Source organism: Halichoeres trimaculatus, unplaced genomic scaffold, assembly GCF_033239565.1.
Source record: "Halichoeres trimaculatus isolate MK-OKI-2021-1 unplaced genomic scaffold, fHalTri1.1 fHalTri1_scaffold_23, whole genome shotgun sequence".
Taxonomy (NCBI): domain Eukaryota; kingdom Metazoa; phylum Chordata; class Actinopteri; order Labriformes; family Labridae; genus Halichoeres; species Halichoeres trimaculatus.
In genome coordinates this window covers 15,678,334-15,702,602 of record NW_027437201.1, presented here as the reverse complement: position 1 = coordinate 15,702,602, position 24,269 = coordinate 15,678,334, and the positions used below count along the sequence as shown (strand labels likewise).

The 24,269-nt window shown below is 41.4% G+C and overlaps 3 protein-coding genes across 4 annotated transcripts; 2 read left to right on the top strand and 1 right to left on the bottom strand.

The window, feature by feature from the left end:
- Nucleotides 1-1,014: 1,014 nt before the first annotated feature.
- On the bottom strand, nucleotides 1,015-3,424 carry arl3b (ADP ribosylation factor like GTPase 3b). The gene is made up of 6 exons (XM_074663105.1): nucleotides 3,347-3,424; nucleotides 2,717-2,860; nucleotides 2,498-2,614; nucleotides 2,364-2,414; nucleotides 2,051-2,236; nucleotides 1,015-1,969 (listed from the first exon to the last, which is right to left on the bottom strand). The coding sequence occupies exons 1-6, from the start codon at nucleotides 3,347-3,349 to the stop codon at nucleotides 1,922-1,924; spliced, it is 549 nt and encodes a 182-aa protein (XP_074519206.1). The 5' UTR covers nucleotides 3,350-3,424; the 3' UTR covers nucleotides 1,015-1,921.
- Nucleotides 2,895-12,214, top strand: sfxn2 (sideroflexin 2). 2 transcript variants are annotated; one of them, XM_074663104.1, is made up of 12 exons: nucleotides 2,895-3,048; nucleotides 8,201-8,441; nucleotides 8,585-8,755; nucleotides 8,836-8,934; nucleotides 9,413-9,488; nucleotides 9,633-9,718; nucleotides 10,631-10,691; nucleotides 10,784-10,850; nucleotides 10,943-10,992; nucleotides 11,080-11,129; nucleotides 11,211-11,258; nucleotides 11,415-12,214. In XM_074663104.1, exons 2-12 carry the CDS (start codon nucleotides 8,287-8,289, stop codon nucleotides 11,512-11,514), a joined length of 963 nt encoding a protein of 320 aa, XP_074519205.1. In that variant the 5' UTR covers nucleotides 2,895-3,048; nucleotides 8,201-8,286; the 3' UTR covers nucleotides 11,515-12,214. The 2 variants fall into 2 exon arrangements, with proteins under 2 accessions (XP_074519205.1, XP_074519204.1); XM_074663103.1 differs by lacking the exon at nucleotides 2,895-3,048 and adding an exon at nucleotides 5,360-5,864 and having other exon boundaries at nucleotides 11,415-12,213.
- Nucleotides 12,215-12,968: 754 nt separating this feature from the next.
- Nucleotides 12,969-23,072, top strand: timp2a (TIMP metallopeptidase inhibitor 2a). The gene is made up of 5 exons (XM_074663718.1): nucleotides 12,969-13,418; nucleotides 19,018-19,118; nucleotides 19,243-19,351; nucleotides 20,620-20,744; nucleotides 21,110-23,072. Exons 1-5 carry the CDS (start codon nucleotides 13,283-13,285, stop codon nucleotides 21,305-21,307), a joined length of 669 nt encoding a protein of 222 aa, XP_074519819.1. The 5' UTR covers nucleotides 12,969-13,282; the 3' UTR covers nucleotides 21,308-23,072.
- Nucleotides 23,073-24,269: the final 1,197 nt, after the last annotated feature.

The following is a 24,269-nucleotide window of genomic DNA, read 5'->3' as shown; positions in this document are numbered from 1 at the left end:
GTCAGATTTCACTGTCGGAAAGAATCTTAGTAATCTCCAACCACTGGGTGGAGGTTGAGGTTGGGGATAGTGATACTGTTGGACAGATGTCTCCAGCTCTCACCCCTCTCCAACACGCAGCCTGGCTCATGTGCACCAGAAGGCCTCCATGCCTTAGAGGGGGGATCAGGTTTGTGCAGCACAGATAACCGTCAGCCCCAGGCCATGAGGCACTTATCCAGCCAGGTGGAGACAGCACCACCTGCCTGAAACTCCTGCCTGCAGGAAAAGACCACACCACATATGGTTTCATATTCAGTAATCTGCAGAGTGAGTTTGACACAACCCACGCAGAAAAATGTCAGTACTATGTGGGCAGAAAGATCATGCTATCACTTACAAAAATTTCTGACAGAAGCCTTTAGTTTTAGCCAGCAGCAAACTTTTGTCCTAACAGGGTGGTGATTTTCATGCTTTTTGACCTAGTAACACAAAAACGGTGTTGTTCTGTGTTTCAGTTCCCCAGTCATGGATGGATTACTGGGCACAGGTCATGGGGCCCCCAGACCAAGGCCTCTAAATGTGTTTGTGCTAAAATTGGTCCTAGTCGACGGTTGGGAAAACAAACAAATAGAAAAACTCAGAAAATGAGGACAAGAAGATTCAAAGTGACCTCAAAGAGATATGAGACGGTGTACAAAGAGACTCCAAACAACAACAGAGAGATGTGACAGACAAAACACCCACAAATAGAAATTAAATAACTCTGAAAAAAACAACAACACGTTGCTGTGTGACTCTGTTGAATCACAGCCCGCCTATGATCCTAGTGTACTGCATTCTGAAGTAAGTGCTGCATTATTTCAACAGATCCCCACAGAGGGCTCTCCACACATGCCTGTTTGCCGTCATGAACAGCTGACTCCACCTGCTGGGGTGTGGAGCCACCAGAGTCTGGTCTGTTTTAGAAAATACAAGTCCCTGCATGACTGAATGGAAACATGAAAGAATCCAACAACATCATGAAGAGTTTTCTGATATCTTTATTCACATACAGTACCTTCAATTCTGGACAGATTACATTCAAGAATATCAAAAGGAAACGCAGAGAGTGAATCCCCTCACTAACCCAAGAAGCACAAAGAAATGCATCAGGATGTACAGTACCCTGTTGATAATCTGCCAGCGTATATTACATATGCAAACATTATAGACTAGAGTACAGCAGGGTGACACATACTCTATAACATGTGCATAACGTAACATATAAACACAAGGCTGAACTATTTACAGTTGATCCAAACTGTAGCTACTCTCAATCTTTTAGTTTCTTTTCCTGTTTTTTTTATACATATTAACATGTAAAGTGTTTTTTAAAAAGAAAGAGTTGGACCGTTTCTCCAACATCCTTAAAATCACACACACCACATCGTTGTTGTTTGAAGCACTCCACACTCTACTTCAGCATAAATAAAACAATTACAAAAATATACCTCACTTCAAACCAGAGCCATAGCAGGAAAAGCGCATACAGCCATGATGGAATGATACTTAAAAAAAAAAGAGTTATCAACCGGTGAGAATGTAACGGAGGAGGCTAAAGTATATGTTGGAGTAGAAATAAAAGACAGCAGTTTAATGGGAATGTTTGAGGTGGTGACAGGCTGGGGTTGGCTGGCGGTGCTGACGTGTGTAGGGGTTTGATTTCCTGGCAAAGGCTCCCTTTGTGGTCAAACCCCCTCTACTTGGGAAGATTAATTAACATCAGCGATACAGGAATGCAGGGGTTAAAAACTCCAAGTCCATGGTGGATTAGTAGTGTTTACATTCACAGGTATATCCCATCGTACTAAGGCTCAGGAGGGTGCGATGTGTGTCAGTGTATGTGTGTGTTCTGCTGCCGCTGCTGTTCCTCCTAAGAAGTCAAAGTCTAAAAGCGAAGCTACTTTTTCTTGGAGTTGACGCTCTTGCAAACCCAGTTCATGCCCTCCTGAAAGAGAAGAGACAGCATGTAGAGAAGACAGAAGAGGACGATAAAAACAAAAATAACTGCATAATAAGCCCGGCTCACCTGAATCCCCTCACCAGTGAGGGCAGAGCAGGACTGGATCTGCCACATGCGATCTCGGATGGTGTGCAGATTAAGACCCTCAGCTATCTCAGAGGCTGGGGCGGCCGTCAGCAGGTCCTGTTTGTTCGCAAAGATCAGCACGGGGACACCGCTCAACTTCTCCTCATCAAGCAGCTCAGCCAGCTCCTGTAATACAAGCACCAGTGGAATATAATAGTAAATAATAGAAAAATTACAAGGTTATTAAAATAATCTCTACATTCACCCAAAGAGATAATATAAACAAACATCAGTGTATACACAAATAAAATACCTGGCCAGTTTCTTCAAATCTCTTTCTGTCTGCACTGTCGATGACATAAATCTGAAACAAAATAAATGTGTTTTTTAGCATCTTGCATTCACGCTGGCAATACATTTTGAATACATTTCACTGTTCACACTCACCAGTACATCTGTATTTTCAAAGTAGTTCCTCCAGTAAGGCCTGATCTTCCTCTGGCCTCCAATGTCCCAAACATTTAGTTTAAAACCCTGAGACTGCACACTCTTAATGTTGAATCCCTTAACAGAGCAAAAGCAAGATTCAATCAGACCACACTATCTTTCATAAACATGTGAAACAGCTTTCTGTCTTTGCTTTGTGTATGAAACTTCTCTTTATACCTGTGTGGGGGTGATGTGGCTGATGTCCTCAGATGCCAGCTGTTTGAGCAGAGTTGTTTTTCCACCGTTATCCAGACCCAGCAGCAGTATCCTCACCTCCTGGTCCGGTGTGCTTTTTAGCTTCCGAAGTATGGACAGCAATCCCTGAATAATGAGTGAAGAGAGCCGTGTGATGTTACTTTGTCGGTGGGAGAGGAAGAGCACTGTTGCAGCTAACCACCATTGTAGGGATACATCTTTATTCCTTTCTCCATCCTTCCTCACAGGCCGTGCAAGTGTTTATCTTTTCTCTTGAGGAAGCTCTCTCCCAACTGAAGACAACAATAGAGCCCGTAAGTAGCTAATCAGATCTGCTTTCTTATTCTTGTGCCTCGCGGGTTGGTTGTTAGAATGCAGCTGTTGTTGGTGAGAGCTAAAGGAAGCTAACGTGCTAAGCTAATCTCCCCTGATAACTGGACGAAGCAACAAGGCAGATTTTGCAGTTGAAACCTTTTTCTCGGCCACTTGCGAACAACTGCAGCCGTTAAACCGCAACTGAATTCACACAAGCGTTACTTTATGAAAATATGTACATGGTTTGGGGGTTATTTCCGCAGTTCACGGCTAATTATTACGATAAATTAAACTCACCATCTTGTTGCCTTCGCTCTTGGAGACGCCGCCGAGGGTTACTAAGGCGGATGACGTCAGACGTAAAGTTACGCACAAAACTCCCGTCTATGGTTCTATATTTCATTTTTTGTGCTCATTTTTAAGGAAGTTTACTGACAAATGTAGTCAAAGCTGTTAGGAGTGGAAGCACGCTGTGAAATTAATGTGTCAAATTTTTATTTTCAATACATCGGACAGTTTAACCCTTTCATGCATGGAGGTCACTACAGTGTACAGCTGTTTAAAAGTGTTGATTCTCTAATTATGCCTGTAATTTTGGGCACTGCTGCATATAGTCCACTCTAGTGGAAGCTATTACATCATGTCATACAAAAAAATCCCATTGGTAGGTCATTGCAATGGGAAAAAGTAGTCAGTAAAACCAAGATGGCCGACAGACAGGGAGAAAGACCAACCACCTCAGCTATTTCGGTTTCTACCTTCTATAAAAAGATACCATTGCAGGTAAAAAAAAAATATGACTGCATCAAATAAAATCTAAGGTGGCATATTATGTCAAGATTTATCAAGTTTTGATTTTATTTTTGGAGGAAATACCAATTAATCATCTGTCCACTCAACTGTACGTCATGCATCACAAGCTATGTTTCAACTTAAATGCAATGTTAATTACTACCAATGTTGTTCATATAAATAATTCATATCCTGTAGTAATTTGACTGTAAATCAACTGCTTTATTTTTTTATAATGTAATTTGAGTTTTTTTAATATATCCATGTCTTTGTAGGGCTTAAAAAGACAGGCATACAGGGTTATAGAGGAGTTTCCAGACTCAAGTGAGGAAGACTGTGCTTCAGGTAGCAGTGATAAGGAATGGCTTCCAGTACATAAAGGTACAAGGAGAGAAGCAGAATCAGGCAGTGACAATAAAGGTGAGGAGGCTGGAAATGTTGCTGAAGGAGTTGAGGCTGATGAAGGAGATGAGACAGATGAACTTGAGGGACCACCACCCTCCAGAGCTCAGGGGAAAAAAGCAAAGGAAAAGAGTGTCAGAAATGTTTGGAAAGCCTCTTCCTGCACTGGCCTGTCCCCAACAGATGTGGCACAGAGATGGAGCAAGAAAGAGAAGAAGATGCTCAACATCCAAAGGCTGTTCTCTGTGTACAATCAGCATATGGGTGGAGTGGGAGGTGGGAGGAGGATCTGTGAAGATACATGTCAGAGGTAGACCCAGTGCCACTCCACCACCTGCAAAACGGAGAGCAGTGTCTCAGGCCGCCCCTGAGATCCGGTATGCCCCCGGAAACCACTGGCCCCAGGTCAAGGAAGCAAAAAATGCCAGCAGATGCCAAGATAGTGCATGCACATGAAGAACCAAGTACACATGCATGCAGTGTCTTGTAGCATTGTGCCCTGGATGCTTTGGTAACTATCATAGAAAATGAGAAAGGAGAAGATTCTCAGTTCAGAGACTTGACAGGAATATAAGAAAAGATACTACGAGGATCTGTGTTCAGTTCAGTGACTGGTATTTTTTGATACACTAACCTCAGTTCAGAGGGATTGTCTTTATTTTGTTACCTTGTTACCAGGGAAGTGGAGGAACCTCTATTCCAACAAAATACAATAATACAACTGTAAAACTGAATTAAAACAAACACTACATAATTACCACATTATTACAGTTATTTACCGTAAGAAATGCATGAAGTACACTTGAGTGGACAAATAAATATATCTTTATAAAATTAAGATAGAATTTTTTTTGAGAAAAATCCTTGTTTTACATCCCTAAAGAAGAATAAAAACACTTAGTAAAAAAATCCTGACTGTCCTTATCATAATTCATGCATGAGAGGGTTAAGCTCATTGAAAATTACAAGTCTTATGATTTTGAAACACCCTTGATGTTTTTTTCAAGTTGTATATTCATTAATTGTATCCTTACTTTATTATCTTATATGTATATATATATATATCATTTTGTTTATTTATTTACTGAAAGTAAGATGTTCCAGTCTACACTCCATACCAGCAGGTGGCGGAAATGCACCAACAAGTTGTTTGCCAGCCCCCAAGGCACCTAAAGAAGAAGAAGATGTGTTTAGCTCGCTACATGTCCTAATTTTGGCCATATTTTTTCAATTTTTGAATTTTATTCTGATAGGAAGACTTCAAGTCAAGTAAAGAAACTGTATGTTAATGTTTTTTCATAAAACTATCAAACCAGCCAAATACCGCGCTAGGAGGGTAGAGGAAATGATCTGGCTACTTAGCATAACAATCACCTCCACATGGTTTTGGTCACATATACGATCTTCAAAGCATTAATCACACCCTATGATAGTATTTTTGTTTGACGTTAGTCTTTTGAAATAGTGTCAGGCTCAGTTTTCACCGGTTTTTACGTAGGGAGCTGCCCCAACTCGCTATTGGAGGACAGCATGCCACGTGCACATATCTTTACTATGCCAGAAGAGCACATTTGATTACCTGACAGGTTTCTGTGTTGGACGGTTGAAAGATCTAACAAAGGTATGTTACCTGTTGTAGTCTGTGCAGAGCTTCGCCTGTTTGTATGTGCTTCAGTCTTTCTCTTTTCTGCTCGGTGAAGTCAAACCCAGCTGGTAACTCGAGTAATGTTGCATCACTCAGCTCTGGCTGACATGTCTTCACTGTTTTCACTGCAGTTTGGAGACATCTGAGCACAAAACCTACTTTATACACACATCAAATTAATGTTGTTGTTACAGTAAGTGTTATTCAATGTGTTTTATGCATGCAAGAGCTTATGTGCTGCTGATTTATACGTGTTTTCTGCTTATATAGAAGTTATCCAGATGTGTGGTGCTGCAGATCCAGTTTGTCAAGCCTTCAGTGCTGCTCTTTGTTGTCTCTCAAATTTGTTTCAATGCTTGTTTTTCAAACAGCTTTTAGGTAGATCTACTCGTGTCTTTAAAACAGTCTTTTTCTTCACTTGCAGGGGGTCTCCACGACCAACAAAGCTATTTATTCTAAAAAACATGTCCCAGAACAATGAACATATCCTTTGAAACTTCCAAAAATGCAAGGGTCCCCACTTGAAAACGCCTAAAATCAAGTTATAAATGCAACCTGACCTTATTTTTAAGCCACTGAACAAAGGTTCTTGTGGAAAGCCTTGCAAGATGTGCTCTGATGCTTACAGATAGTTCACAGTCAGAATAGTAATTGGCATTGAACTGTTAATGCTCTGTGACTTATTTTGTAACAGCAATAAACTTTTTTTATAGAGCACTTCTCAACAAATATCCAAGTCACCAGTGGATCTGTCTAAAATCAGATGCAGTTAAGAAAGGCTCTTAATATATTGAAGTGGCCCTGAGGCTTTGGGAACATATAAATAGAGCTTCTTCTTGAGAATCTAACACTGCATAATGGCTCACATGTGAGCAAGAGGTCTGATATGTAGCATGGAAATAGGCCATGAATAGCTTAAGAGGTCAGCAGTAAGATCTTAATTCTGAAATAAACAGGGGGACCTACATTGGACATAATGTGGTCACTTTGTAGTTCCATGGAAAATCTGGCCGCCCAATTCAGCTAATTTGGAACCAATTTGAACGTTTTTGATTATTTATGGAATACATTTGTAAAAATAAATACAATATTTATAGCAAAGTTAGTGTACTGCAAAATTAAGCAGATCCTAAAAATAATTTATAAGCTGGAACCCTTGGATTTTTTCTGATTATCTATCTCATTATTTCTGTTTATCCACATGTACCTCCTTAATGATTTATCTCTACCCAGTGCAACCATCAGTCCCAATATGTGTTTAAATAATCTTCTTGATATGCTGTGGTATGTAAGGCCATCATGTCCAGGGTTTCAAACCAGGTTCTGCAGGCCCTTATCCTTCCCTCTGAACAAACAGCTGCAGAAATGATCCAGTTTCATCCAGACACAGCCTTCAAAGTGAGCACTGATAGCCTCCTCTCCTCATGTGCCCTTTACCTACAAAACACTGAACCACACCGGGCAGATTCCTGTTGTGAAATTTCGCCTAATCTCTCCAGAACTTAATGGGTAATGTAATGTTGAAGATGCTCAGTGGGGTGTTTGGATAGTTTGAGCTTCGGTCAGCAGGTTCAGGTTCCTCTGGTTGTGTAATAAGACCCAGAATGCTGCAGCTGCAAAAACCCAAAATGACGACCTGTGGAACCATTTACCAGGATGTGGTCAATGATTTTCTAGCTTGAGTTTGGCTCTTGAGAGTTTTTTAGGTAGGAACAAGAGTTTGTGTTTGTCCAGGGTTTTGTTGAGTTGAGGCCAAGGGCACATGTTGGGAAACATTAAGTCCGGCCGCTCAGGAGGGGGGCCGGAGCCGAAAAAAGACTATAAAGCTCTTTTGGTGCTCAAAACAAAATATTTGAAAGGGTAAATTCATGCCGAACACTTCACTCCTTCAACTGAGCACTTTTATTTCTGTGTAGTTCAATTCCAAAAAGTCCATTTGTACATTTGAACATCTTTTGACAAACCCACATCAAAAACCTGAGCCCAAGTTTGAATGATTTCTGAGATAAAAAAAAATAACTTGATGTTCATTTTTCTCTGACTAATCCCTGGAGCTTTATACACATATGAGCCCTTTTGACACCTAGAGAGAAGTGGAGTTCAAAGACACTCTGACCCACTGAGCTAAAAAGCAGTTAATGTTACATCAGCTGCATCCAGCTGTGACTGGTCTGATAACAAAAATGAACAGGGTTGTGATAACAAGAAGAGAAACGTTCCTGTGTTTAACATAGTTTTATTTAACCATGTGTTTCTGTACTTTCACAGCACTGAAATGTCATCTTACTTATCATTTTATCTTTTCTTTCCAGGGTTGGACTGCAGCCATCACATAAACTCCAAATCATCCCTACTCTTGAACTTTTAATGCCTTAGAAGGTTCTTTTTACAAACCGCAATGGCTTTGAGTTCCTTTGACATCGATGCACCACGATGGGATCAGTCGACGTTCATGGGCCGACTGAAACACTTCTTCAACATCACAGACTGCACAACAGCACTCTTACCTGACTCACGCCTGGATGAAGCCAAAGCTCTGGTAGAAAGCTGCAGGTGAGAATGTGATCTCTGTAAAGTAGAACAGACACACAAACTTCAGCTGTCACATGTAAAAAAAAAAAATCTTCTGACATGGTGCAACACAGCAGACTTACTGAGCTGTTTTTGTACATAATATCTGTGTTGATGTTTTGTAGAGCGGGATCCATCCCTCCTGGCACCACAGAGGAGCAGCTTCACTATGCTAAGAAGCTCTACGACTCGGCCTTCCATCCTGACACAGGAGACCGTATGAACCTGATTGGCCGCATGTCATTTCAGGTCCCCGGAGGCATGGCCATCACCGGCTGCATGCTGCAGTTCTACAGGTACAGAGAAGAGCACACAGACAGGAAAACGTTCAGTTTCACTGAGAAGCTTTGAAGGTTTCATAACCGTGTGTTTGTAGGACAGTTCCTGCTGTGGTGTTCTGGCAGTGGGTCAATCAGTCCTTCAACGCTCTGGTCAACTACACAAACCGAAACGCTGCCTCCCCCATCACTCCCAAGTAAGACTTTACTGATCATGCCATTTTCTTAGTTTCCTGTCTTACAGGCCATGTACATGTTGTGTCATGTCTTAATATAACATCTTAACATGTCTTGTCTAAACCTGAATTTCCCTTCGGGGATTAATAAAGTATTTTATCTATCTATCTATCTATCTATCTATCTATCTATCTATCTATCTATCTATCTATCTATCTATCTATCTATCTATCTATCTATCTATCTATCTATCTATCTATCTATCTAATAAATTCCTCAAATTACTCTTAACTACAAGTCAATAGGATGATCTTTCATGGCTCTTTTGACATCTGAGAAATCTGAATTTAATGCCAGAACAACATTCAGGAATCTGAAGTGAACATGTTGACATCCTGGGCCTGTGCGCAGGAAAATGTAAAATGACTTTATAATCCACCACCAGTGATGAACGTCTGATGTTGTTCAAGGTCTAAAGCTTTGTAATTTCTCTCTCAGGCAGATTGGAATAGCTTATGTAACAGCAACCAGCACAGCGTTAGCAACAGCAGTAGGACTGAACCTCTACACAAAGGTACGGCTACAAATCATACTGTTAAACAACAACAATGTTCTCTTCCTTTTCCTAATTAATCCTCATGGAAAATTTCAACATTTATCATTTGCACCAAGGTTTTGTTCATTGTTTTACTTTTAATGTCTTCTCCTCATTATGCAGAAAGCTCCACCTCTCGTGGCTCGCTGGGTCCCTTTTGCAGCAGTTGCAGCAGCTAACTGTGTCAACATTCCCATGATGAGGCAACAGTAAGTTTTGCTGCAGTAAGGCTGTATGTGCTCAAAGAAAAGTGTTTTTTATTTCACATCTCATCAAAGTAGGCTCTGGTGCCCTGGTCCCTTTGTAGCCTCAAATATTTCACAGCTCAAAAAAATCCCTGTTTTTATCACACTGGTGTTTACAAAACCGTTATTTCAGCCTCTGTCTGAAAAGCTTCCTTTTAGTTGCTGTCCCTTTAAGGCTCCCTGCTCCACAAACCCCCCTCTTCTCCTATTGGTCAGCCCTTTAGAGTCATGGTAGAGGCAATGCTATGAGTAGACCTTACCACTTCAGCAAGTCTGGTTAAGATACTGTGTTACTCCTAGACAATATCATTTTGAGCGGTTTGCAGACAGATTCAACATGTGATTATGCCGTGGTTTGAAAATCTGCACACGTATGAACATTCCGCATTGTTACTTTATATTCATGTTTATAAATGTGGGAAAGCAGAATTCCCTCTCTTTAATCTTCCCTACTGCTTCTCTGCTGCTAGAGTCTTGGACCATTCTAGGACTCAGTCTACAGCTAGCTTCTCTACTGTTTCTTTTGGAAATTGAACCATTCTTACTGATGTATTCTATGAAAACAGCTGTTGCATTCATGAAAGTTGCATGCTGAGTCATGCTCTTTACTGCAGGCCAGTTGCTGTCTAAAGGTGCCTCAATTTCTTTTTATTGTTGTATATTCTCTCTAACGCTCTTCCAGTTATTTGACTCGTAAAGATTTTACAACCAAACTTTCTACTCTAGTTTCTCCCTGAAGCTCCTGTGTGCTTTACAGTAAAATCCAAATGTTTCCCAATTCTGAGCTTTTATATTCATTATCCATTATGGGAACATTAATTAATTTTTGTTTCATCCATTTCTTTCTTCTCACCTTCATTTGTTGCTGTTTTTCAGGGAGATTCTTAACGGTATCGCTGTCACAGACGAAAACGGCAACAAGCTGGGTCACTCTACGGTCAGCACACTTCTTTAGACTATATAAACACTCATTAGTTTTCTTCTCTTATTCAAACACAGTCTTCACATCTTGTTCTGTCTTCTCTGTAGAAAGCAGCAGTTAAAGGCATCACCCAAGTGGTCATCTCTCGGATCACAATGGCTGCTCCAGGAATGAGTAAGCAAACAAGTCTCACCCTGTAAATACTACCTTGACTTCTTCCTGTTATCCTCTTCCTCTTCTGACTTCTTTTTGATCTCTTGTGTCAGTCATCCTGCCCATCATCATGCAGAGGCTGGAAAAGTACAAGTTCATGCAGGTCAGAGCTTTACGTCTCTTACCTTTCTGCTGTTTGAGGCCCAAACATGAAAATAACTTATCACTTTCTGTCTTTTTTATTTTCCAGAGAATCACGTTCCTGCACGGACCCATTCAAGTGATGCTGGTGGGAGGATTGTAAGTAGAGAGAGGCAGAGGGGTTTGAGTGTGTTTAGTCAGTGTTTGGAAAATAAAAATGACACTTTTCTTTTTTTATAGTTTGATCTTCATGGTGCCTGCCGCGTGTTCGCTGTTCCCTCAGAAATGGTATGAACTTGTTTTTGTGCTTTAACCTGAAACGTGCTGCTTTTACACTTCCTGTTACAGTCAAACTAAGTGTTTAGAAATCAGTGTATTAGATTGGTTTATCAAAAGGAGGACATCTTAACCATGATTTTTGTTATTCTCTTTCTCTCTCTGTAGTTCAATGGCTGTGTCAAAGCTGGAACCCGAGCTCAGAGACTCCATTGTGTCTAAGTATGGAGACAAAGTACAACAAGTTTACTTCAACAAAGGCCTCTGAGCCTGATAAGCTTCATCAAATCAACACTCAACCCTCATTCAAATGTTATTATGTAGTCTATCTTCATTTTTTTTCTAAACTCATGATGAAATGCCCATTATGCATACTTCCTCTTCACATTAGAGCTTATCTGTGGAGACTTTGATAAATTGTGCCACTTTTTTATCTGCCTCTCTTTCTTTGTTCAAATTATTTCTATTTTCTTACCTTGAATGGAAACATGGGGTACTGTGTCCTGTTGAGTAACCAAATGATCTCACCTCAGGAACAGGGCATGATTGTTACAGATAACTCTGTTACTCTGTCCTTCATGGTATGAGTCCTCTGTAGGTGGCATCATTGGCTGTTTGTTGGTGTCTTAATGTTGGAAAAATCTACCAAACCTCATACAATCTATCTGTGCCTTCTACAAAGTGGCCAGAGAGACAACTCTGCTGGGTTTTCTTTATTTTTTAAACCAATACTCCTCCACTGTGAAAAGAAAAAAGTATGATCTATGCATGGGTTGACTTAGAAACTGGCATCCAGCTGGGTAAAAGTAGAGGATGCTGCCCTCTTCAGTCGAAATGGAGGTAGATCTTTTGAGAGTTGCACGCATGATTTGTCTGAGGTTTTGCAAGTGTGAGCTTCAAACTGTGTAAACTCAGATTTGTGCAACAGCACTCATCATGTGGCGGAATAAAAGACAAATATTTGACCATGTTTCCCTGTTGTGTTTGTCAGCAAGTGGTCTGTCATTAATGAACTGCAAAGTGCTGTGGTGGTGATAGATTAATTTTGCCACGTAAATCTTAACAATTTTTTTTTTCTTGTTTTGTTTTGTTTTGTTTTGTTTTGTTTTTCTGTCATAAACCAGTAAAGTAATTAAAAGTGTACAATTAACATGAAAATTTATCCACACTAATTTTTAATTTTTGTGATTGAATTGTTTTAAGATTACAAACTCACTGAATAATAAGCTATCAAAAATACTTGGAGAGGTTGTTAAAATATATATAAATTCTGGCATACATAAATATATAAATATTATGTTCTAAAAACAAATATATACATAATGTCAAAGTTTATTGATGACAAAGTTTCAGATTTTAAAGCAACAGTCTGATCTGAACAGCTTTTTCAGAGTCACACGAGATTTCAGCGAGATCAAGGCCAGGTTTGTGACATCACCAGTTGGTAAATCCTCTTAAAAATGTGTCGTTTTAAAAAGAGGGCTAAAGTTGGGCTTTGAAATCTTGATATTACATTTAGCTGAAAGCTGCAATTTTATCCCGCCAAAAAAAACTTTTTTTTTCTTTTTTTTCTTTTTTTAAAGATGATTGTTCAAAGTTGGGTGTAAAAATGTTAACAAGGGCGTATTTTTTATTTCATTTTATTTTTTGATATACCTGCTTGTTGTCAGCTAGACGGATGTCACAGCGCCCTCTGCTGGTTTAGCCTTTTCATGCCGGTAGGAGGAGCCGCTCGTGTAGCTTTATAAAACCGCCTTGATCCTGCAAACGAAAACACACCCAACAGACAAGGCAGCTGCCGACACCAGCCGAGACACCTCCGAAAGACACCGAGTCCACAGTGAAGCCTCACCTTTCTAACGGAGCTCAGAGAGCGGGCTTTCCGGTGTTGTTGACGTCGCTAGGTCTCTGTAGGTAGACAAAAAGACAGAAAAAAGGGGAGGGGGGAGTCTGTTGCCAGCCGCTGGACCCAGACTACAACGCATCTGCGCAACACACATCATCGAAGGGGGAGAAAAAACGTCGCATCAGTGTTTATGAAAATGCCGTTTTCCGTTAACGGCGTCCTTTGCACGCTCGCGCTGCTGGTCCTGTGGCGAGCAGATGAGCTCGTGGAAGCGTGCAGCTGCGCCCCGGTACATCCGCAACAGGCGTTCTGCAACGCCGATGTAGGTGAGTACAGCACCGGGGACTGTTGATGTTATTGTTGTTGTTTACCCAGCTCATGTTGCACCAGTGGCAACGCCAGCGGTTTGCAGCCGCTCTGCCCGCCTGTGGTGCTTGCTGTTGGGGTCGCAGAGGCTCGTGGAAGCCGCTGGAAAGCCTGGAGGTGGTGGAGGATGTTGCTCCTGAAGGCCATGGCCTGACAGTTTGCATCCAGATTGCAGACTCATGCAGATCCTTTTGTCATTTTGAGTCATGACATGGTGATGTGCACAGACCCTTTAAATGCCAAAGTAGTCATAAGGAAAGCATATGAATAAACATGTTGTTTAGGCTTCACAAATAAATAGCCTCATAGTGAAGCAAACACACCTTATTTTAAAATAAAGGACAAATGGAACCACAGCACTGACTTACAAGCTTTCCTGATGACCTTACTGAACTTTGCAACACTCAAAACAAAATATACATATATATTTTATGCAAAGTTAAGGCCATAATGATGGAACCGCGCTGCTCTGTTTTCTTAGGGTTTGTGAGGACTATATTTGTGTAAGTCAGTTTAACATGCAGGAAAGAGTCCAGGACCTTTGTTTTCATGTCCCAGGTTTGCTGCAGACTGTGTGTACCAGGAAGGCTTCACCCTCAGCAGTTCTGGGATGAAGCAGCAGTGTCCGCCTGACTTGTGCAGGGCAACGTGGCACAACAGAGGAAAAGAGAGACAAGGAGAGAATAGAGAAGAGAGAAGGAGGACAAGGGATGGAGGAATATAAGGGAGGAGGGAGACGGGGTTAAATCTCAACCACAGAATTTGTCGCAGCTTTCCTTGTCTTTTTTTTTTTAATTTCCATTCCTGCCCCTTTTCTTCCATCAAGGGGTGGTGCTGGGAGGAATTACAGGAATGTTGCTGGGATTTTCCCAACTTTTCTCCGATGTAACACTGGGACACATGCACACACTCTCACATAGCCCAAATAGACCACTGCAGGCCGGCCATGGATGGTGGATTCTCTCACACAGATGACATCTGGCCGTCAGCTCAGGGTGTGTTCTAGGGAAAAACTCTAAAGTCAAATATGTGTGGTGTCCTTGAAAACAGGAAACTTCAGGACTTAAAGCCATCTTTCTTTCCCCTGTCTTCTTATTCTTCCATATGCACGGGTGTGTTTGTGGTCAAGATGTCTATCTGTTTAATTCCACACAGCAGAATGACCGCTCTATTTTCAGGTGTGACTCAATCTTTCGCTGAGCTGGCAGGTCTTGAAAACAGGATGTCTCAGAGGAGAGGTGGGGGTGTGTTTGGGTGTGCTTTTTTTCTTAAGAGAGAGGGTGCACATTTAAAGGCATGCAAACCACTGAAACCAACAATGGTTTATGTCATTGTCCAGTAATGGTTTCAGGGTGGGTCTAAGGATGTGACTGGTAGATCTAAAAACCTAAATCTGTTGCAAGGATGTAGTCAGAGAGGAAAAGCATTGGGCAGGAATCGACTTTGCTGAATGGAGAGGCCGGCAACAGATATCAGAATAGAGTTGGTTGTCTGGTTTCCAAATATGTGCATGTAGGAAAAAAACAAAGTGACATTGTCAAAAGTTTTGTGGTTGGACAATTGATATTTGTCTTTTTGGTGAAATGGGATCTGGCTCTACAGGCAGGCACAAGTACCAGTGTGTGTACGTGTGTGTGTTTGTGTGTCACCGGCTGTTTTCATGCTAAACAATACTCCAGGTCAAACCACAAGCCATGAACATCAAGCAGTGTCATGCGCTCGCCACACAGACACACATATACTGTTATAACATGTGCTCAGACAAACATCCTCCTTTCATATAAATCTGTTGCCCACAAGGGGAACTTCCCCAGCAGCCCTGCCCAGTCAGGCAGTCTGTCCTGAGGCTGGGCGCCATGAAAGACCAGAGTCACCCTGCTGTCTGCAGGCAGGAGAGGACATGCAACAACACAGGCAGGGTTGTCTCTGAGGCAAAACTGTTTTTAAACAGAGAGTAGCAGAACACATATGATTGCACTCTTTGAACAGGAAATTAAAGTTGCAGAAATTGACTTCTTGTAAGAACGGTTGCACACATCAAAGAGGAAAATTTCAAGTGGTGAGAAAAACGCCTAAGCTACTGGGCTACCGAATTTAAAGCCCATTTCTAGCTTAGCTCCTTTAGATTTCTTGCCTAATTTTTGAGTTAACGTTTAACGCTGTCAATCAAAATTCCTAAAGCTACAAAACTAGCTTTACGCTACCTGCTCAACACCATTCAGAAGAGAAATGGTAAGAGACAGCTTGATGAAGATAGGGAAGTATTGGTGGCCTCAGATTTAGATATTTCCCTCAGCGGATCGTGGGGACCAAAAATTAGAGTAAACATTGGATTTTTCTCACCTGAACTGCTGCCATCTAACTCTACAGTAGTGCAGCTCCTGTTTCTGCAGTTAAGACCTCACAAAAGAAAGCCGTACAGATGTTCAGAGGTCATGTGGCCAGCTGGATTGTATTTGAGGCTTGTCTGTCTCAAGTCAAATGACGGGTTGAACAGAAGGCCCACATACATCTGGAGCAAAACAAACCACATCAGGAGAGTCAAGAAAGATTTGGCGGTCACTGGAGTTTGAAGAAAGAAAGACTCATGTGATGGATTGAAGGGGGGCACTGTGTGTGTGCTCGACTGGGGTCTGGGCATGGAAAACATTGCGTAGTGCTACTGATACACATGTATAAGTCATTAGATGTCGTCCTGGTTGGGAGGAAAGGGGGGGCAGTCGAATGTGGGTCAGTTGGTGGTTTATAGGGGGGTGGGCTCCTGCTGGTGATCCACTGACTTCTGGATCAATCTGCAGTGAAACTTGGCCGCATTCAGCCCCCCTATTGTCCAACTGTTTTTGCATCGCGTTGTGTAGTCTGCAGCCTCCACAGCACGCCGCTCGGACTGCACAGGATGATCCACTCCAGCTTTATTGCAGAAGAAGTAAACATGCCTGCAATAACTGGAGCTGGAGCAGCAACAATAACAATCTGTTGTGAATAAGAGAATGATTTCCCTGCAGTATTATGTTCTGCTGCTGATTCTTTGCTCATTAGTTTGGGGCTCAGAATGAGGTCAGGAAATGAGAGCGGAAAAACTGTGAGGAATGCTCGGGAGAGTGCCAGCCAGGTATACTACTATGTGTGTGTGCGTGTGTGTTTATGTGTGTATTCTGGCTGTTGCTGCATGTTTGCATAAACACCAGAGGGGAATAAAATGCAGAAGCCTTGTGACGAACTGAGATTGGTTTATCTGAAGGCCTGGTGTTGGCTTTTTCCTGCACTGAATCATTAATATGTGCTGGTTTCTAGTTTCATTTTATATTCAGCACAAAATGGATTAAACAGGTAATTTCGGATGCTTTGACAGCTGAGTCATTCAGCTACCACTGTGTGTCCTATCATATGTGTCCAAAGCATCTACCTGATCTCTTGTGTTAAGATTTAGCAATTTACGTCACTTCTTTTCAAAAGTCAAACTATAGATAAGGCTTGCAGATTTGAAAGATTTGAATTGCAGGGACTAGTTTGAAAAGAATACATATACATTTTGTACATGCTGGTTAAACTGTTGGTATGTGCTCAATAAAGTTAGTTTTAAAGTGAAAAGAGCTCAGATAAAATGTCACATATCAAAGTTTTTGGAGGTCTGCAGAAGGAAGGCCAAACAGCATTTGCTTCTGGCCCTCTTTGGAAATAGACAACGTTTCAAAATATGTAAAGAGATGTCAACTTTAAGAATGTTTTTTCTAACTTTTATTCATTTTTCAACAATATTTAGCATTTGTTTAGAATAGGAAATTGCTAACAAAAAAAGCCAGACTCACAAAAGTAGGTTGTGGCAAAAGGGATAAGGCATTTCAGGGCTTTGTCAGCCAAGGTGGGACACTTGTGTCTTACATGTAGCTTGTAGTTAGACAGGAGAAGAGCTTCAAAGTTCAGTTTAGTTTTTTTGGATAGCTTAATAACAGGCCCAAACCACCAGGTCAACACAGATCATGACATCATCATGCAGAAGGTGCGGTTATGTGCAATCGGAAACTTGAGAGTCCAACAATTATGGCACTTTGCATGTTGTATGTTCAGGAGAAGTGGTTAGAAAAATAAAATACGAACATTTTTTTCCCTTACATCCAATTTTCTGAGGCCCCCTGATGGCCCCCACTTTATAAACTACTGCCATGAAGGTTGCTGTTGCAGTCGTTCAGTAAGGAGGTTTTGAAGGAGTGAAAATGTAGAGCTGGGTATCATCAGTGCAGCAGTGGAAGTGAAGTCCTTGCCAGCGTATGATGTGGCTAAAGACGGGGACCAAGCATTGATCCCTGCGGGACACCATGTCTAAGGGGGTTGCAGTAATCAATAGATTTGTATTAAGATAGATGCTTACTGGGTTCAGAGGGTTTGACTGGACAGCAGAGGACCATGTTGCAAACATTTCTTACCAAAACCGTGATTCAAAAGCCTTCTTTGCTATCACTGGGGAGTTCCTTGTGTTTTTAAAACAATGCTGACATCCACTACTTCACTTCTTCTTCTTCTGTTTACTTAAACTCATATTCTTTGGAACTAAAGCTCTTGAGATGCTTGATGCAACTAGTTTCGCAAGTTGTTGCCAAAGTTGTTGGTGTGACCAGTATGAAATACTTCCAGTTTTAGTTAACTTCTCTCATGCTATGTTCGCTCTTGCAAAATGCACAGACCCACTGACGCCTGATGGGTGTAAACACAGGATAGCATAGATATGAGTTGAACACTTCTGCCATAAGGTTAGGCCCTTTGTCATGAATTCCTAATTCAGTTCTCCTTAAAGTGTGATGACTTCTGTTAACATTGAGCAAAATCGTTACATAAAAAGTGAAGTGCTGAGCTTTTCTTGTCTGTGATAGTTCTCAGACATTTTACAGCCTGCTTAAATAATCTACAATGCAATGATTCAGTTACACATGATTTCATGATGACATGTTCAGAAAAGCATGCATGTTGGACCAGAGGGGGGAATCAAACGGTGGAAAGGAGCAGGTTGGGAAGGGAGGAGAAGAACGAGAGAGACGCTAGTAACTCTGAACCCCCATATTTGTGTCTGCTCCAAGCCGTAAACTGAACCCAAGGGTGTCAGAGCCGCAGCAGTCGACCGTGTGTGTGTTTATCTATGTGTACGTGTCCTCTGTTCCTGCTTAGTTTATGTTCCTTTTTTCTCTATTGCTCATATTTTCCATGCTGAATAAATGCCCCAAGCATAGCTAAAGCCTGATGTAGTCGGTCAGGCCATTAAAACACACAACACAGGAGGGAACACGCCTCAGGCCTGCTCTGTCTTTTTACATCAGTTCTCAACCTGTGGACTTATTGGTTGAGTTAGAGGCAGAAAGGTTTGTGCTGCTGCAAGTAGTCTCCAAAAAAACGAAGTTATCACTTCTCTCTGGTGGGAGAAAGTTAAAGGATGATTTGTCTCCACTCTTTGGCGTTTCTTCCCTTCTGTTTCTTCTTATTTATTGGCTGACACACAGAAACCTCTTTAACTTCACTAATTTAATTCTGTGATCTGATTCAGTCTCTTCTTTCTCTTTCCTCCAACAGTGATTCGTGCAAAGGTGGTCGGTGAGAGAGAGGTGGATTCTGGGAACGATATCTACGGGAACCCCATCAAGAGGATCCAGTATGAGGTCAAACAGATCAAGGTAGGATTGTTTTTATTAATGCCAGATCTGTGTAGTTTCACTCTGGCGCTCCAGATGAAAGTCGATGAGATTCTGACTCTGTCAATCTGACCTTTGATCCTCCCCTGCTGTGGTTTTGTTCCAGATGTTCAAGGGGCCAAACCAGGACATCGAGGCTGTGTTCACTGCTCCTGTGTCTGCTGTCTGTGGGGTTACTCTGGATGCCAGCGGCAAGAAGGAGTACTTGATCTCAGGTTGGTATTATTCATGGTGTTACATTATTTATTTTTTTAATTTAGTCCATTAACTCTCTGTAAGTTTCATGTTTGCAGTATCTGATATTAAAGTGAAAGTGAAAATGAACTTAAGGAGGAAAGAAACATCCAGACTGATAGAATTACAAACAGTCTGTTACCAACCTCGAGGCGTAAACTCCCGCACAAACAACATCGCCTCAAGCCTAACAGGCTATTTACCGCGCTCCAAGTGAACTGTTTATGTTATTATGGGTAATGATATGCTGCTGATTAAACCCTGTGGAGCCTGGGAGTCACCTTGTCTGTCGTGGTACACCTAAAGCTCTGGGGACATTTTCAAACCTTTTAGATATCCTGCTTTCCCCACAGACGGAGGGAGGTGGGATTACCATGTGTCTAAAATAATCCTTTACCCTTTAAGGCTCACCAATTAACACTTCACATCACAGTTTTCTCATTGGTCAAAAACCAAAGTCAGGAAATTGCAGTTTTGCAGCTTAACGAGGAGAGATGGTAATGAATGACCACAACTCCACTGCCTCTGCTCTTTCCTTTAGTGTTTGTTTTTACATGCTGTGATTCAGATTTTTAAGCTGACCATGCTAACTCAGAGGAAGATTACTTTATCGTACATCAAAGTAAGGAAACCAAAGTTAAAAAACATTTTTCTGACATACTCCTGACTGGTTTCGTGATTTAACGCAGCAGGGTGAAATGTAGTAAAAATCCAGGGATTCAGGGAGACAGAGAAACATGATGTCATACATGCTCTGGTTTCCCCATCGCAGACAGAGATGCACCCACAAACACTCGCCCTAATTACATAGAGTTGTAAGCGAAGGAACTGCTGAAGCCAGCGTTTTTCTCTCTCTGAATCTTTTTTTATTGTTTTTTCAAGATGTAGAGCTCGAGCAGTGGGAAAGACAGTTAACTTTCTGCTGACAGGGGCAACTTTTTAAATGATTCATCCTTTTTGCAGCGTGAGGGGTTAACAGGAGTTACAGTGAAGCGTGAGTCAGTCCCGTCTGTGAGGACGCGCTGTAAAGACTTCAACATGTTGAGAGCTGCAGGGGTGAGGAGAAAAGGACATGGCCTCAGCAGATCTGTAAACTCAACCCAAAGTATTTTCTTGTTTTGACTCCTGACACTCGAGCGTGAAACATAGACGCTTCAGGGCAGGTGTTCATGCACGTGCAGCGGTCTTGTCTTGCATGAATTTCCCACTATATCCAGCGTTTTAAAGCTTTTTTTTTAATCATTCACAGGCAAAGCAGAGGCCGGTGGGAGCATGCATGTCACACTGTGTGACTACATTATGCCCTGGGACTCCTTGAGTAACACTCAGAAGAAGGGTCTCAGCCAGCGTTACCAGATGGGCTGTGAGTGCAAGGTGAGGTGGGGAGGGACTGGTGTCCTGTGTGTGTGTGTTGTATCCCTCTGGGATTTTTTCTCCTTGAGTTCGAAGTCAGACATAACAGAAAACACAAGAACCACAACAGAGACTTCATCAACCAAAGCAAAAAGTGAAGAGACTTTGATGACTTAGACTTCAGGAAGAAGCAGACAGATGGTTTAATTTCTCATGTCAAAGGATTTTATTTCTTTTAAATGCTCTCCATGTTTTGGCTTTGTTTTTAGGGGACTGGTGTTGCTGTTTGTCTTTTATACTTTGAACAATGGTACATCATCCTGAACTGTGGCTGAAGAATTAAAATGTCCATCCAATAATCAAGCGCTGTGTGTGTGTTTCTGCAGATTGTGCGCTGTACCATTTTGCCCTGTGAGATCTCTGCTCCTGAGGAGTGCCTGTGGACAGACCTGATGATTGAGAAGCAGGTGCACGGGCGCCAGGCGAACCACTACGCCTGCGTCAAGAGGGTGGACGGCTCCTGCTCCTGGTACCGTGGTGTGGCTCCACCCAAGAAGGACTTCCTGGACACGGAGGACCCTTAGTCATGTGACACGCCAGATCAGTGTAAATGATTCCATTGAAATTCAAGACAACAACATCAGGCAAAGTGATTTTTGATATATATAAATATATATCTATATATAAAAAAGGAAAGTTGATGTGACTACCAGCTGGTCTGAAAACAATCTTTAGCCGCCCTCTGTATTTGTTTTTGCATTTCACTCAGAAAAATCCTAAAGGCTGCTTTAAGACTCAGAAGAGGCTCAGAGGTTGTTTTCGGACACAGTGTCTGTAAAAACATCTAAAAAGCATCATGAGACATAGACTGGTCGAGTGATGAAGTCACTTCCTCCTGAGGCTGGCGTCAGGGGGACATAAAGAGCACTTTCTGCCCCGTAAAGCTCTTTTGTTAATGCTCTGCTCTCCAGAATCCATCAATCAATCCCAGATCTATCGATGATCATCGTAACCCATCGTGTTTCTACTTTTATTACCTCATTCTCCATTTTTACTCCAAAGCCAAATTCCAAGTTGCCTTTTTTTGAATGATTGTCTTCGTCTTTCACAACTCTATTCTAATTCACCGCTTCTCTCGCCTCCTCCTGCTGGGAGCCGTTTGGCCACAGGTGACGTCAGACGCCCACGACACGCTTCGCTCTTTCCTTTATGAAGCACATGAGTCATCTTGCATAGCTGATCTTTTTTCGTCAGGTGAAAAATCTTTTTGCTAACCAAAGCGTGTGACCTCCACAGGCCTCGCTGGACCAGTCTATGCTGTGTAAAGATGAGTGCTCGAAATTCAAACCTGCTTTTGACATGAAACAACAAATAAAAGTCTGCAAGCTCCAAAATTTCTCACTCTTAACTTCATCTCTCTCTTGTTGTCCCCACTATGTAGCTGTACAGTTCCTATGCATATACTTTTGTTGTTACTTGATAATTATTTACTGCATTAGAACTAGATTTGCACTTTTTGAGGATGAGTTCCAGTAAAGACAAGAGCCTAAACACTCTGATGTTCGCCCGGACCGAGAGATCTGCCTCCGGTGCAGATTTTTGCCTATTTTTAGTACAGTACTTTTGGTGATCCATACTTATGAGCTTAGTCTTTCTATATTTGTCATGACAGATGAAACAGCACCTGCAGAAATAAAGAGCGCGCCAGAGGTCAGGATAAACGGGATCTTATAGCAGATCTTAGGTGTGAAAGGGAAACAAACAGAGCTTGTGGGATGTTATTCCAGTGTCTTTGTATTTTCTGATGACTGTAAATGCGAAAAAGCAGTTTCATAATTTGCTAATGTATTCTCGCTGACAGTTTATTTCATAAGTACTTAGGTCTTTACACGCTTAATATTAGCTTTGACTTGTCTCTCCTGCTCCTCCCTGTTATTAATGAAAGCTTTATTGCTGTCATAGAAAGCAAGTTACTCAATCAAAGTTTACAGTGCTGTTTTATACACCTCAAGCTACATTAACTACAAATCTATATATGATGGAGTATTAGAGGCATAATTTAAAAGTAAACTCTTTCAATTTTCCATTACTTTGTATTTTTTCAGTGTTATACCTGTCAGGATTTTTGTGTGTTTTTTCGCTGTCCTTGTCTAAGATGTATTTAGCTGTAGTGTAGAGTTGAGAAGGTCCTCTTGCGCTGGAGTAACGTGAGAGTGAGAGCGATAAGTGCTTTTTGGAGAGGTGTAGAGAAATGAGAATGGGTACTTTGTGTGAATAGAGGACTGTGCATGTGTTGATGCTTTGTGTAAGTCCAGGCAAAGGACAAAATATTCAGTATTATCAAATAAAAACGTTTGAAAGAAATGTTCAAGACGTGTGAGTTATTTGCCGTAGATGTTTAAAGCTAATATCTCAGGGGGAAGTGAGAGGACGTGTTTCCCCAAGGATCCAGATAATGTGAGTTATAATGCTTGATAAAACAATAATCTCAGGAATTAGAGGTGTCCAAAACGCACTTAGGCATGAGATTGGAGTGTTCAGGCTGTGTCGGGAGAAGGGCAGACAAATACTCTCAAATAGATGTGGTGATCTACTCCACTAGGAAAATATTTGAGAAATGTGCAGGCAGAGCCCAGACTGGGCGGTTTTGTCATCTCTGTTCATTCTCTCCACACAAATGTCAAACAGGATTGTTATAATCATTCAGTGACAGAGGGGTTTTCAGTTCTTCCTCCACTGAGCTTTAATGGGGACATTCAGGGGTCAATCTTTCTGAGGGACAGTGTGTTTATATTTATTCATTTATTTAGGTCACATGACCTGATGCAAGGCATGCATGAATGTCTACTATTACACATCTGAATCTGAAGTCTCTCCTCTGTGTTTGAGGGCAGTATTGATGTAAATATTTGTTTAAATGATTCACAACCCTTGTTACTCAAGATTTAGACCTCTTATTTCATCCTATCAGCCGAAGGCAACAGAGATTCTTACAAGCCTTCCACACCCAAATATGTAGCTTTATTTGCAATACTTTTGTTAATAACGTGACTGGATAGACTTCTACACTTTCAGTTTGCAGAATCAAGTAAACAAATCTGATAGATAAAAGAAGATGGATTTGACAAACTGGACTACATCTCCAAAATTGCTTCACAAATTAACCATTGAGTAACTTATTTGACTTCAAGGATCTAATGTCAGAGAAAATCATTTCAAAGTGTTTTGATTTGAACCAGGAAATCGGCACTTGGAGGTGATCAGTAATTGCAATCTAGTAGTTTCCTCAGTTTTCCTACATACTTGTGGTTGTGATGCCATCCAGTGGCCACCAGGAAGTATAACAACCTTTTCTTTCTTCACTTCCATCAGCCAATGTGGGTACTTCTTCTCATCTCTTGCTTCCTACATGGAAAAGTATTAAGTGTTTTGAGTATTCACAGGAAAAAAAGCCAAGTTGAACAAGATTCAAATGTTTTTTGTTTTGTTTTGTTTTTTTTAAGATACCTTTTTAGGAAGATGAAAGAGCCTTTGTAATTTCAGTCT